The following is a 16,009-nucleotide window of genomic DNA, read 5'->3' as shown; positions in this document are numbered from 1 at the left end:
AAAAAACATACACAGATGGCCAACATGTTCATGAAAAGTTTCTCACTCACTAATCATCAGGGAAATGCAAATCAAAACCACAATGAGATATCACCTCACACCTCTTAGAATGGCTATCATCAAAAAGACAAAAGATAACAAGTGTTATGAGGGCATGGGCAAAAGGGAAGCTTTTTATACTGTTGGTGGAAATGCAAATTGGTGCGGCCACTACAGAAAATAGTATTAAGCCTCCTAAAAAAATTAAAACTAGAACTGCCACATGATGTGGTAATCCCACTTCTGGGTGTGTATCCAAAGGAAGTGAAATCAGTATCTTGAAGAGATATATGCACTCCCATGTTTATTGCAGCACTGTTCACAACAGTCAAGATGTGGAAACAACCTAAGTGTCCACTGGTGGATGAATGGATAAATAAAACATGGGAATATAATGTACAGCATGGTGACTATAGTTAATAATACTGTATTCCATATTGGAAAGTTGCTGAGAGAGTAGATTTTTAAAGTTCTGATCACAAGAAAAAAAATTTGTAACTATACATGGTGACAGATGTTAACTAGACTTATTGTGGTGATTATTTTGCAATATATACAAATATTAACTTATTATGTTGTACAACTGAAAATAATGCAATGTTATATGTCAATTATACCGCAATAAAAAAATTAAAAACCAATGACACCACCCTAAAATTTACTATTAATTCAAGTGTGACTTTTTAACTCTCAAAGAAGAAAAGAATATCTGAGAGTTTTAGGGAGATGACTTTATCCCTACTAAGATTTATCTCTACATGAAATATAATAGGACATATGGATGGTTAATTCTAATGGCATAGTCAATCCCAACTAAACAGCTGTTTAAGGATTTATGGTCATCCATCCTCACTCTAGACCTAAGTAAGAAAGGTTGTCTCTATTTTGCATCAGCATAGATGCCAGGTCTGATTCTGCTTTTGTTTATTGGCACTCAGCTTCTATTGTACTTGAACTAAAACTAGGATGCTGAGGTCTATACACAGCTATCACAACTCACTGTCTGGGTCATAACACTTCCAATAGAAGGCTGTTTCATCTACATTGAAAATTTGTTGTTTAGTGTAGCCACCATCATTAATGATCTTAGCTAAATCATCTGGATAACTTGCTGCAGCTTCTGCACCAGCACTTAACTGCTTTACCTTGCACTTTTATGTTAAGAAGACGGCTTCTTTTCTTAAACCGCATGAACCAACCTCTGCTAGCTTCAGACTTTTCTTCTGCAGCTTCCTCATTTCTCTCAGCTTTCATAGAATTGAAGAGAGTTAGGGCCTTGCTTTGGATTAGGCTTTGGCTTAAGGGAATATTGTGGCTGGTGTGATCTTCTATCCAGACCACTAAAACTTTCTTCCTATCAGCAATAAGGCTGTTTTGCTTTCTTATCATTTGTGTGTTCACTGGAGTAGCACTTTTAATTTCCTTCAAGAACTTTTCCTTTGCATTCACAGCTTGGCTGTGTGGCACAAGAGACCTAGCTTTTGGCCCATTTTGGCTTTTGACATGCCTCCCTCACTAAGCTTAATCATTCCTAGTTTTTGATTTCAAGTGAGAGATATGTGACTTTTCCTTCACTTGAAAACTTAGAGGTCATTGTAGGGTTATTAATTGGTTTAATTTCAATATTGTTGTGTCTCAGGGAATATGGAGGCCTGAGGAGAGGGAAAGAAACAGAGGAATGGCCAGTTGGTGGAACAGTCAGAACACACACAACTTTTATTAGGCTTACTGTCTTATACGGGTGTGGTTCCCGGTGCCCCAAAGCAATTACAATATTAACATCAAAGATCACTGCTCACAGATCACTACAACAAATATATTAATAATGAAAAAGGTTGAAATATTGCAAAAATTACCAAAATGTGACACAGAGACAGGAGGTAAGCAAATGCTTCTGGAAAAATGGCACCAATAGACTTCTTTACACAGCGTTGCCACAAACCTTCAACTTGTAAAAAATGCAGTATCTATGAAGCACAACAAAGTAAAGTGCGATAAAATGAGGTAAGCCTGTATGTGCCAATTACTGTTTTGGGAGCTTTACACATATGTAATTATTATTTATTATCCTCATTGATGGATAAGGCATTCAAGTACAGAGATGTTAAGAAATTATTCCAAAGTAGGCTGAACCCCAGGCAGACTGGATCCAAAGTCTAAGATCTTAATCATTACTACCTCTTTTTAATAGATATTAGGACAAGTTGAAACTGGGCTTAAAGAACACTAATCTTTGGTATCCTTGGTGGATTATAATTATTTTTTCTATGAATACAAAGTTAAGCTATTACTATTTTAACTAGCCATGTGATTATTTTAGAAGAAACATATAACTTTTAAGTTGTTCTTAGAAAATAGCTAAAAGTAATGATGAAGAGAGCAAAAAGAAGGAAAACTTCCATTTTCTAATAAAATTGAGACAAAATTTTCACCTGTGAAGTGGAATTTCACTGAGTCTGGGAGACCTGAAAGAAGAGAAGAGAGAAAATCAGTATACTAAACATTTTGGGGCCAGAAATAGATGGGAAAGGTACAAAATACAGGGCAGAGGTTAGAAAAGTAAAGGACATTTTAACCTACATTATTATGACTTAAGGAAAGATCACCATGTTGTTTATTAATGTTATGTTGACTTTAATGGTGCCAACACTAATTTTAAGTAACAAAAAGAACCACAGACTGGAATAATTTTATATCACATCAGTTAGAGTGATTTATAATACATTCATTCAGATCCCATTTTACCAGCACATAAAATCCTACAAATTGGTGAATGTGGGTGATGTCGTATATCACTGACAAGGCTTTCTGGTGGGTCAATTCCATTGTAGAATATAGTGATGCCTGGGACACTGATTTACACACTGTAACAGTGTAAGAGATTTATCTCATGGCATTTATCCCGTAGATTATACAGGATAGGAGTCTGCTCTCTCTAAAAAGGCTCTAGGAACACAGGTGAGCATAGTGGATTCGGAAATAACCTCAACCAGGGCTGACATGTTTTCTTTCCCTCTAAGCCCAGGATAACCTGAGTTTCTTGTAAAGTAGGTCTTGTAAAGTTGGGGTTAGAGGACCATGAACATTTTCACTGGCTATGAGTTATCCAGTTAGTAAACACTGGGGATACTCTTAGAGAACAGGTCTATCCCAGCGCTTAGGGATTTTCAATCTAATTGAGGAGTTCATTATTTTCTAGACAACTGCATGTATAATGGCATATTAAATAATGGCAAATATTACTTTAAATGTTTGCCATACTTGAAAACATAACTAAAATTATTCAACCCGTGTTCAGCTCACCATAAGAAATCACCAACTGTTCTGTATGATTAAAGCTACTATATAAAAATAATACTCTATATTAATCATGTTATGTGACACATACATCTTAAAGATCATAAAGAAACAGGCTTAAAGATTTTTAGAATCGTTCCAAAGCACAGAAATATTTAGGGGTAGGGACTTAAAACTCAGCAGCTTTGAATACTGGGTCAAGGGGAGACATAATGGGTGGCAAGGATTAAGGCTATCTTGGCTTAATGGAAGGGCACACACTTGCTTGAATTAGAAATGTAGTTATTCTTTTGCTCAATCTTTTCTTTAAAAAAGATGTCTTCATCAAATACTGGTTTTAATCCCGAAGGTCGCCTACATGGGACCTTCCATGAAGTATGGCAGGATCCTTCTCACTAGCTTCCCCTCATCCACATGCCCATCTGTCCTGGCTTCATCCTCAAATCACTCCCATCACTGCAGTCAAAGAGATCCTTATGGAAAGGCATCTTCTTATATCTTAAAACCTCCACCAGGTTCTTATTGTTCTTGGGATAAGGCTCCAAATCCCTGCAGTCTCACAGTGGCCTTAAGGTCTGCCCTCTGTCTCTCCCTCCAGGCCCATCCCCACTCTGTTCAACCCTCCACATTCCAGACACAATGACTTTTTTCAGTGCCTAGAACATCACATTCTCTCCCTCCCAGGGCCTCTGCACAGGGGCATGTGCCCTTCCTTCAGGAATGTTCTCCCAATGATCCCAACACACACACTTAGCCTAGTTAGCTTCTACCCACCCCTCTTCTGTCAATATCTCCCTGGGGCAGCCTCCAGTGGACCCTCAGTCTAGGTCAGTCTTGCTACATCCAATTCCACCACTGAACATTCTTCCTTCTTTTTAGAGCTCTTATCTCAGCCTGCAATTAAACATTCATTACTGGGATTATTGATCAAATTCTGTCTCTATACCTAGGATCCCCAAACTCGCCAAGACCAGGATTCCTGCCTCTTTTTGCTCACCACTAGATCTCCAAGGCCCATTCGGGCCTTGCCATACAGGAGGCACAAAATAAGGCTTTATTAAAAGTATGCCCTGAAGAATCACAAGGCGTGGTTGTAGAATATAGTGCCTTGGGTGCCTCAAAATAGAGAAAAAAAGCATTACCAGCAAAGGAGAAGGCCATGATCTCCTGGAGGTGGGGGGCTGCAGTGGGGGGACGGTACATGATTTTGCCCTGGTTAATGTCTTCCTGGGTGAAATACCGGATGGGAGAGTGAGGCTGGTCCCTGTGTTCGATGATGCCTAGGAGGAAGAGAGATGGCATGAGCAATCAACAGTAATTCTGACGGCTGACTGAATGATCAGAGCCATAAAGCTGCCTTTCCCACTGGGGGAAGTCTTTTATCCTTCAGGCACAATTGCTCTCAGGTTGTTCTTGGTATACTATTCTTCAGTTATTCAAGAAAAGGGCAAATCTGAAACCCAGATACTCTTGACTAGGCCTCATTGACCATAAACAATAGTAAGATGCAAACTACTGCCCCCTAATGTAGCTTAGACCTGGGAATTCTGAAGTCATAGACACTGTACCATAATTATGAGATTCTCTCAATTGAGTTTAAGTTCAAAGGTCAAGGTCGCTACAAAAATGGCACAGGCTGGTCTCCTGGTAAGGCTGTAAAGATTTTTTTCAATCTACCCTCTTTCCTTCAGAAACTCCTTAGTCTCTATGATGACCTTTGGCAATAGTAACATGGATCTTGATTGTTCTAAGATCTGGATTTGCAATTATCACTAAGTTATAAATGCTTTAGGGGCTGCAGATTTGCCTGTCATTTCTAAATTCTGCTGGTACAGAACTGATGCTATGATCATCTTTCATGTCCTGCTTACTCTGTAAAAGGAGGACACTAATTCAGCTTCTGAGGGACTGACAGACCTACAGCCATTCAGGCTGCTGGTCTGAAAGAACATCTCCACCCTAGCAACGTAGGGAGGACGACTCTAGCTATGGCTTAGCAGATTAAAAAAGAAGACGGGTGACTTTTAGTCTTTTAATTTCTTTGGACTTTATCAAAAGGGAAATGAAATTTAATTTCTCCTTGGGAGAAACTGATAATGTGAAAGGCTTATAGCTAAGGCAGTGGTTGGTCTTGGGAGAGCAGCCTCAGAGACAGGAGCAGAAGTGTCTTCGTAGAAGCTGATCTCCTCACTGTGAGGCACACACACATCTCTCTGGGCACAGGCTTGGTAGCTGAGCCCAAAGTTAAGGGATCTGAAGGTTGGGGACTGATGGCCAGGGCCCACCTCTCCTCTAATTGTAGTTCCACATTTCCATGCTCCTGTACGAGAGCACGGAACTGTGTGCTGACACATGTTTGTCACGATGGGAATTCCAGAGTTGTGAAGCATTTGACGTGACAGATACTAAATGGTCTTCTGGGTCAGTATCTCCTTAAGGAGAACACTTGCACATTCTCACAATTACGAAGTTTCTTTCCCCTTCATTTGGGTGACTGGTAATACTACTGTAAACGTATTTGGTTTTTTGAAGCTCACAGGGTATTAGTATGTAGGAGCACCAGGTAAACTTACAGAAGTCATAAACAGCATTTATTACCTTGGTTAAAAAAAAAAAGAGGAGGAGGGGCTTCCCTGGTGGCGCAGTGGTTGAGAGTCTGCCTGTCGATGCAGGGGACCTGGGTTCGTGCCCCGGTCCGGGAAGATCCCACGTGCCGCGGAGCGGCTGGGCCCGTGAGCCATGACCGCTGAGCCTGCGCGTCCGGAGCCTGTGCTCCGCAACGGGAGAGGCCACAACAGTGAGAGGCCCGCGTACCGCAAAAAAAAAAAAGAGGAGGAGAGACTTATCCATGCGGGGGAGAAACTGAGTATGTGTGACTCAGCCCCCACCGGGCTCTCTGGCGGAGCTCCTTGTCCTTAGCGCATGCTCATTCTGGTCCACTCGCCTATCAGAACCTCACCAGGGCAGGCCCTGTCCCTACAGGCAGTGCGTGGGTCTGTCCAGTTCTGCCTGTGCGTGGGAGGGGAACTCATCCAGTGATGAAGTTATGTGCACACTATGTTCTCCAGTACAGCTCTGTCAGTACCAAAGCTGACACATTCATCTCGTTCTGTCGGGCCACAGTGTCTCCCTCTCAACTCAGAGGACAGGAACAGAGGTGATGAATAATCGTTACTCCTTAAATCCTCAACAAGTAGAAGCAGACAAAATTCCAGAGCTTTTAAGGCTGGTCAACAAGTAGAAGACAATAGCACCACTCAAAAGATCATTTACTGCACGCCTTACCTTGACTTGGATGCAAAGGTAGAGTGATATTATATATTATCTTTCCACTTGATCTCTCAGAGTTTACAAAGGAGAGAGAATGAGGCTGAATCACAGTCAGGCCGTCCTCCCGAGCCTACACAAAGTTTAAGAGAGAAGAAGAGAAAACAGTGTGACGAAAACAAAAGGCAGAGGCAAAAACAAACCTCATTAAAAAAAAAAAAAATCAACTTACTCTGTTAGTCACATTTAGCAACATTTTCTCTGAGAGTTCAAAAGAAGGATCTGGTCTCCTTGCAGATTCGTCCCGGCTGACCCTTCTCTCCCCTGCCCTTGGCCCCCTGGGTTTATGTTGGTGCATGCTGTGGGTGTCCCAATATGACCACTTCTCCCTAGTTGGAACTCACAGTGGTACATGTTTGGAAATGAGCCATCACAGCTGGCTACTCTGCTATTCACAGCTGGGTCCCTACAGCTCTGCTCCTCTAATTTAACGGGCTAAGATTACATCTGGTGAGAATTTCTCCCACCCCCCCAGCTTACTGGTGGGAACTGTGATGCATTTCTTTCTTTTTTTTTTTTTTTTCAGTATGCGGGCCTCTCACTGTTGTGGCCTCTCCCATTGCGGAGCACAGGCTCTGGACGCGCAGGCTCAGCGGCCATGGCTCACGGGCCTAGCCGCTCCACTGCATGTGGGATCTTCCCAGACCGGGGCACGAACCCGTATCCCCTGCATCGGCAGGTGATTTCTCAACCACTGCGCCACCAGGGAAGCCCGCATTTCTTTTCTTTTTTTAACTTTGACGCTTTCAAATGGCTAAAGATGAACTCACCTCAAATGCCAAAGAGGCTCACCCCTTGAATTCAGAGATTTAAGAATTATGTGTTTATTACAGCTTATAACAATAGTCAATATTTCTCTTCATCTCCATTGTACTATTCAAAAGAACTAGATACTGCTTTTTGCTTCTAGCTTTCAGGACCCAATGAACTAGTCAAGTGAAATTAATCTGAAGGCCAATGTGTGTGCAGCTTTCACAATCCATTCACCTGTGTGTGTTCACAACCCGTTAACAGTTGACAACATTAAAAAAAAAAGGAGAGATTCAGAATTCCATGACCAGACCTAACAGAGATTTGGGGACAGCAGCAAAAACACAGAGTGGGGAGGAGAAAATGGAAAAGGAGTGTGAGAACGGGCCCCTTGCCTGGGTCACACATGCCGATAATAAAACAGAACAAAAATATCCGCTCATGGCAGACTCTTCCGAACTGACCCTTTAAGAGTTAGAGTTTGACATGCTCTCCTGCTCTTTCAAGCTCTGCTACTTTCAGAAGGAATTTCCCATTTAGGGAAGGATTGAGTAGGGCTCAGTAATTCTCATGGAGGAGGGTGTGGTGTTCTTCCTTTTACCAATGAAAAGACTGAACATTACAGTTGCTTCGTAATTGTCCCCAAGGCATACTCGCCCTGGGAGAGGCAGCATTTGCAGGTTAGGACAACCCCCTATTTCAGGTCTTTGCTCAGGTCTGGAATGTAATGAGCAGGGAAAATCAGAATTGCAAATAGCAGCTGGTCTCTCACCCTAAAATAAAACAGGTTAGGACAACAAAAGAAAAATATATGACCTATGTAAGGTGTTGACAGCCCATGCATGCATGCATGCATACATCTATAAATGTGTACAGGTGTCGGCACAGATACACGGACAAAAAGTGCAGGGTGAGTACATTGTTCAGTACTGTTTGCCACCTTTTAATCTCAAACCATCAGGATATCTTAAAATTCTCAAAGTATTATGGGATATTTTCGAAAATTTAGATGTCCCTAAAACAATAAAGTGGTAAGAAAAAAGAATTATCATGGACCTAGGACGACAGAAAAGGGAAATGTGTTCTAGCCAAGAAAACAGATGTTTTATTACAGAACTTGTTGATACTATTTCTTTACTAATAGAAATAGACACTAAGCAGAAAAGGCGAGGACTTGATTCTCTGAAGAAAGCAATACTGAGGCTGAGCTATATCAAAGTATAATCAGTTTTAATATTGGCTATTTGAAATGTTCAATATTTATCAATTAAACAGTAAGAAATGAGACTAAAGTTAATGGAAATCATTATAGAAGATTTTTTTATTAAACTATCTGTCAACAAAGGAAGATTATAGAATAATGGTTTCCGTAATACCCATATTACCTCTGAATACAACCAGAATCCAACCACTCCTCCCCATGACATTGCTACCATCCTGCTGGGAGCCACATTCTCTCACCTGGATTACCACGACGGCCTCCCAGCTGCTCTCCTGCCCTCCCCCAACAGTCTATTTCAGCACAGCAGCCAGCATGATGCCTTTGAAAAGGACATTAGACCTCTACTCAACATCCTGCAATAGCTCTCCATGTTACTCAGAATCAAAAGTCCCTACAATGGCCTGTGAGGCAGACATGATCCCGAATCTGTTCCACCCCCATCCGCCCACTTAGCACATCTGTGAATTCATGCAGATTCCTCTGGCTTCCACTTACTTTGATCCAGCCATACTGCCTTCCTTGCTGTTCCTTGAATATCTAGGCATGCTCCTACCTTGATACCTCTAAATGAATGGTTCCCTGGGCCTGGAATGCTCTTTCCTCAGGTATCTGTACAGCTATCTCTCTTACCTTCTGCAAGTTTTTCTTTAAATATCATTGTCTTAAGGTAACCCACCCTGACCACCTTATTTAAAATGACAACCTAGGTCTCCCCTGCTACACTTCCAATCTTCTTGGCCCTGATCTACTTTTCGTTTTATCATAGTACTTCTCACTAACATGTTATATGTGAGTTGTTCATTTATTTTGTTTATAACTTATTGTCTATTCCCCTCCCCCAAGAGAATGTAAACTCCATGAGAACATGAATTTTTGTTTCTTCATGGACCCCACTCACCGAGCAAATGGCACATGGAAGTGCCCGATAAAAATTTGTTGAATGAATGAAAAAATATTATTATGAAAAAAATTAAGCTAGTAATAAAAATACTTTAAAAAACAACTTCATCGATAATTTTTTAAGAATATTTTTTCATTGTATTTCAGTGTCATCTAAAGAATTAGAGAGGCAAACATTTGAACACTTAAGATATAGCAAAGTGTGCATGACTAACATCTTTAAACTTCCAGGTCAGAATTTATAAACAACATTACCATTTCACCCTCCATTAAAAAAAAAGAATTTCCCATGTTGACTGTCATTCGACCAAAGCAGCAAAGCCCATGGCGGGCCTGAGAAATCACACACCCATGAATGATGAGATGAGATAAGTAAAATGAAGGTCCTACAGTCTTCTCACATGGTTTAGTTAGGACAACAAAATTAATTCATATATTCATGTATTCAACACATTTAATTAATTCATATAATCATGTACTAAATTTTTAGTAAGAACCTACTATGTGCAAGGTACCAGGCAAAAAGCTGTAGAAGATACAAGATGAATCAGATATAGACCTTTTCCTCAAGGAATTTCACTTTTCAGTGGGGGAAACTCATAAATAGCTCTAAGGTAGAAAATGCTAAGTAGTGTGAAAGGCTCAGATAAAGCACAACAGTAATTCCAAGGATAACAAAACATTTCCAGAGACTGCAGATAATAATTCTACTAGTATCTGAAATGTCTCAAGAGAAAACATAGACACAGACACCCACAGCCATAAAACAAATACAGCAGGCCCAGGCTTGAGTCCATATCACAAAAAGATCAGTTGTTCTAACTGGATCCCTGCTAGCCTCAATAAGAATGGTTTTAAGAGAACTCTTGCTACAGCAATCACTCTGGAAGCAAATGAAACCAGGAAAGAAAGGCCTTTTTCTCAAGTGGTGACCATGGGCAACCCAACTCTGAGGACCGCAATCACTTAGAAAAGGAAATAATCAATCTTCTTTCACATTAAGAGATAACAGAATTTATTGCCCCTTTAAGAGAGGACTTGGAAATATGATATTTAAAGTGTGTGTGTGTGTGTGTACCCATATAATTAATTTGTTTGAATTTGAAGGTCATACAAGAAGATATTATTAGCCATGTGAAAGTAGGCCTGAAAATATTCACTTAGTCAACAAATATTTACTAAGCAACTATTTTATATAAGGCATTGTGCTAGATGCTGAGGAAGATACCAAGATTAATAAGTCAAAGATTTTGCCCTTAACGATCTTCTAAGTCAAATAGTGGATGATTACTTGGAGAAATGGGAGTTGATGTGAATCTGTTAACTTACTTGAAGAATCTGACACTATCTATGCTGTGATATGCACGTCTTCAGTTACCCTTGCCCAAATTTGATATATATTCTAAATGTACACATCTCACACATGTTTATATATATATGATATATGTGTATACATATCTTATATATATGCATGCATATAATTCTGATGAGCACTACAAACCAAACCATAAGATCCCATTTAAAGGATCTTAGATTTGCTGAATAACAGAATTACAGAAATGCCACAGAACAAATTTTCATTTAGGCAGGTATTTGATTATATTGCTTCTCATTCTGTGCAATCTTCCTGCGGAATCTCAGTGATTTCTGAGGATTTAACCACTACCAACCATTAATGATTCTCAAAGGTTTATCACTCACCTTGAATAGCTACTGATCTTCTTCTACCTGCCCTTAATACGCACGCCCTTTACAAGCACATCCCAGACTGAATGCATCATGCCTTCCACCCCTCCCCCTCCCCCTCAAGTCCTCATACATTCCCCATCTCAATGAATGGCATCTCTGTATGCTCAGAAACTGGGGTGCTTCGCCCTCTTCCATATCTAATTGAGCACTGTCTCTAAATATCTCTAATCTCCTCCTAACTTTTTTTTTTTAATCACCTTAACCACTTTTAAGTGTACAGTACAGTAGTGTTAACTAGATGCACATTGTTGTACAACAGATTTCCAGATTTTTTTCCTCTTGCAAAACTGAAACGCTATTGAATAACAATTCCTCTTTTCTCTCTCCACACCCCACCCATTCCCCACGGGGGCAACCACCGTTCTACTTTCTGTTTGTAAGACTTTGACTAGCTCATATAAGTGGGATCCTGCATTATCTGTCTTTTGTGACTGGCTTATTTCATTTAGGACAATATCCTTAAGGTTCATTCATACTGTAGCATATGACAGGATTTCCTTTTTTTAAAGGTTGGATAATATTCAGTGGTTGTATATACCACGTTTTCTTTATCAGGACAGGAATTTCAGGACATTTAGGTTGCTTCCATATCTTGGCTATTGTGAATAACGCTGCAATGAACATGAGTTCTAGGTGACTTCAGTAGCCTATTTCATGGCCTCCTTGCTCCCTGTCTGGCCCCATCTGGGGTGTTCTCTACCCTGAAGCCAAAATGACCTTCTCAAATTGAGAATCTGAGCATGCCACCTCTCTTCTGTATCCTACTTGCCCTAACAGCCTTTCTGGACAAAATGGAATCTCCTTCATCTTATCTTAAGGTCCTCCGTGATCTCTCATTTCTTCTTTCCTCTTCACCTAAAGATTTATGCTCCAGCCAACTGAACTCTCCGTCATTCCTCAAACATGTTATGTTCTCCTGTGTCTCCATCTTCTTTTCAAATGCTGCTCCTCTGCCTGGAATGAACTTCCCCCTATTTCTCGTCTAGATAAGAGGGTCTGCAAGTGCAGTGAGCAGAGCAGTAGCAACAGCATCACCTGGGAACCTGTTAGAAACTCAAATTATCAGCCCTATACCAGACCTACTGAATTGGAAAACTCTGGGGTGGGCTCCAGCAATCTGTGAATTAACAAGCCTTATAGGTGACCCTAATGCAGGCTGAAGTTTGAGACCCTGATTTAGAGATAATATTCACTTCAACCAGCTTGGTTCACCTTCTAGAGGACGCCTTCCTTGACCCCTCCTATGCCTTGCTGGACTAGGTGCCCTGCTATCTGCTTCCATGCCATGACTCTGTCATGACATTTATTACTGTATTGTCACTGTTTATTTATTTTCTTGTCTCCCTTTTTAGACTCTAAGTCTAAATTAGACTAATAGAGACTGTATTACATGATCACTGAATCTCCAATGTCTTCCACAGAACTTGACATAAATTAGGGGCCCGAAAGTGTGCAAGACTGAATAACTGAATGGTTGGAGAGGTAGACTCCTACCCTTAAACATCTATATGAATATACTATGTATGAATTTAGCATATGTATTCACAATGTGTTTACCAAATATGTACAAAACTTATGTGCTTAGATGAGTCCAAATCATTGAATCGAGAATGTGCTTTTGTCACATTTTACAGTATGTATGTCTTACAGTAATGGCCCTAATTAATGTCAAAAGAAATATAAACTGTGTATATTTTAAGGAATGAAAGAGTAGCCTGATCACATTTTACAGTAGACTAACCTTTGTGATACCCTAAATTACACAGGACAGACCTAATTTACAAACATGCAACCTGAGACCCTCAAGGTTAAGTATGTTGAAAGGTTTCTAGAGGTTCTCAGCAAAAGAGTGGGAGTGGTGCCATCCTCATGGCTCCTGGCCCATTTATTTTCCCTCTAAAGTCAAAATAACATCACATTAGCATTCGGCAAGAAATGTGTATGCACATTTTTCTTTACACTTTAGAGAAAATTCTGGTCCAAGCTCCTCCAGTCAGAATGATGAATTATAGACTTTATAGTGTTCCTGAATTATGATTTCTTTAAATTACAGTTTACAGTGGAAATGCCGATAGCATGTATCCATTAAAAACTTTGCTTCCCCTTTTATGTCTCTGTCAAGCCCCAGACCCATAATTTCTAAAACTCTACCTGTTGTCTTTGTTGCAGCTCAGGAGTGCTACACCACTTTGGAGTGTAATTACGTGGGCGCTAACTAGAATGTGGATCCATGATGATTAATTTACAAGGACTTAATGTGCTTGTGGCTGTGTCTAGAAGAGGGGTTCTGGCATTACATGCCCCATAGATTTAGGATTGTCTGAACTAAACGCCATGTACTAATTTAGCTCTCACCTTGCTCCAAACCTTTCCATGTGTCCACACTCCTTCCCACACAGCGTACAAGCTCCTCTGTGATCTAGCTCACAAAACCCCACAGGCTCACCACTCCCTTTCAGCCTCTCTCATCTTCCAGTCTCATTGAACTGTTCTCAATTTTCCCAACAATCATATTGCCTCTCCCCCCTGGGTCTTTGCATGTGTTGTTTTTATGCCTGGTGATGCCCTTTGCCATCACCCCACTATTCTTTCCAACCTGCCTCCCAAATCTTCACTTGGATATTTGCTACTTATCTTTCTGGAGTCAGCACAGACATCACTTTCTCCAGGAAACTTTTATAATAGAAAGGAAACTACTAACAGGACTTCTAAAAGAGAATAGCAGCTTCTCCAGCTAGATGGAACTCTAACTGGCTGAATAATTATACCCAAATAGTAATCATTAAATGTATATAAGCCTGAAATTCCTTCCAGGTACTCAAGGAATGGTTCTGTGACTGTCTGGAATGCTGTAAAAGGGCTCAGCAGCAATGGATGGGAGGCTGGAGTGGATTCCCTCTAACCTTCCTTTCACTCTGGGAATTTTAAGATTCTTCTTTCAAGTCAATGAGAAACGACTTCACAGGGCTGGTATTTTTGACCCCAGAGCCTGTGTTCTGAGCCAAGCATTCCGTCACATCCCATCAACCCCCCTCCTCCAAGCAGAAAGCATGAGCCCTGCCACCCAACTCACGGTCATGTGGAGAGATGCTTCTGGAGAGCGTTTGGGTGCTTCTGGAGTCTGGGGTAAGATGGCGATGTTGAACATGCGGCTCTCCAAATGGGTGTGAGCCTCCGTGGCACTGGACACCTGCAAAGACACGGCACACTGGTGAGCTGCTGGTGGGCAGAATATGTTTGCCTGTGCTTATTTTTTCCCTTTTGAACCATCTGTCTTTGAATTCTGTATGCTCCTGTATTACAATTTTCATTCTGCTCTTCATATTTTAAGATTCATTTTTTTACTGATTATAAAAATGATACATAAGCATTTTAGGCAATTGTGAAGTTGCAGGAAGGTATAAATAAGGAATAAGAATCAACTAGAATTTCACTACCTAGAAATAGTCATTACTAATATATCGCTGCATTTCAGTTTAATCTCTTTTCCATTCATATGTGAAACTATATACCTTTGTATATTCTAAATGTTTACTTAACACAATACTATGATATTTTGCTATACCATTAAACATTATTGAAAACATAATTTTGATAGCTACATAGTGTCTCATGATGAGCACACACAACACATTATATCAATATACGTGATGTTTATTTCACTTTAGTCTTTACCCAGCACAGATATCTACACCTAGATTATAAATGACAAATCCCAGCCTCATCACTGCAAGGCAAGATTAAGAACATTTACAACTAGGGTAGTGGTCATAAAATCAACTTTTTCCTGCTTCAGAAATGCTGAAAAATGATGCTTTTCTCATGCAGCCTCTCCCTCTCCTCAGTGCTACCTCACTGTTCCCTTAAACTCGCCTTCCTTCCGTTGTCTGCTCCTTAGGCTTGTTAGAAGAATTGATAAGGCCCGTGTGGCCATGTGGAGTTGCGTTAATTCCATGTGAGAGGGGGCAGTGTTCTGTAAATCCTGAGAAAAAGGCAGGAATAGCAGCCCTTTCTCTATGTCTTCTAAAGTTACACCCTCCAGGAAAACTGTCTTCTCTGTACCTTGATCACATCAGGCGCCTGGAGCTCAAGCCTCAGAATATCAACTTGTTTCCAAGGAGGCATCTTATGGTGTCACCATAAATAATATTAACAACCACAGCTATCATTCACTGAACATTTATCATGGGCTCGGCACTGTGTTAGCTACTTTTCAAAAGTTTTCTTACTGAATACCCATCAAGTAGATATTATTATCTCCTTTTTTACAGATGAGGAAACTGAAGGTCAAAAAGTTAAGGTGTCAAGGTCACATAGCCAACAAGGGTCAGTATTTAAAACCAGGTCAGCGGGTTTGTGACCTTCCTACTGATCACAATGACTCCAGTTGGAAGCTTTAGGAGATCAGGAAAGGGGAAGATATGTTCTCCTATCTCTTGAAGAAAAGGAATGGAACTCTGCAGGAAGTGAGAGGTGAGCAGATTACCAAGCAACGGACTCAGTTCTAGCTTCCCTAGCAAAGACACGGGTGTAAAATATGTTGGTCTTTTTCAAATTACATCCCCTGAGGCTATGTCAACGTGATCTGAATATGCCAAAACCAGGGCTCCTTCCCCTGCCAAAAATGTGCCTGTTTTCTTCTCACTATGCCATGCTCTAATTTTTTAATACCACTTGCATTACACAAATCCCAAGTCTTAGATGCAAAGTAACAGATGGGCTGCA

General features: G+C 40.6%; 1 protein-coding gene across 1 annotated transcript in view; it reads right to left on the bottom strand.

Annotated features, from left to right (window-relative positions):
* The window catches only part of FRAS1 (Fraser extracellular matrix complex subunit 1), a gene marked incomplete at its 3' end in the record, with an annotated part of 456,967 nt that overhangs the window by 110,415 nt on the left and 330,543 nt on the right, over positions 1-16,009 (bottom strand). The window contains exons 32-35 of the mRNA XM_079718352.1: positions 14,358-14,474; positions 6,622-6,736; positions 4,479-4,616; positions 2,472-2,504 (exon numbers count right to left, since the gene is read on the bottom strand). Coding sequence (XP_079574478.1) covers positions 2,472-2,504; positions 4,479-4,616; positions 6,622-6,736; positions 14,358-14,474 — 403 coding nt within the window. The remainder of the gene's footprint in view (positions 1-2,471; positions 2,505-4,478; positions 4,617-6,621; positions 6,737-14,357; positions 14,475-16,009) is intronic.

Source organism: Hyperoodon ampullatus (genome assembly GCF_949752795.1).
Source record: "Hyperoodon ampullatus genome assembly, chromosome: 1".
Classification (NCBI taxonomy): Eukaryota; Metazoa; Chordata; class Mammalia; order Artiodactyla; family Ziphiidae; genus Hyperoodon; species Hyperoodon ampullatus.
The sequence above is the reverse complement of the archived record's forward strand: the minus strand, read 5'-3'. Positions and strand labels throughout refer to the sequence as shown.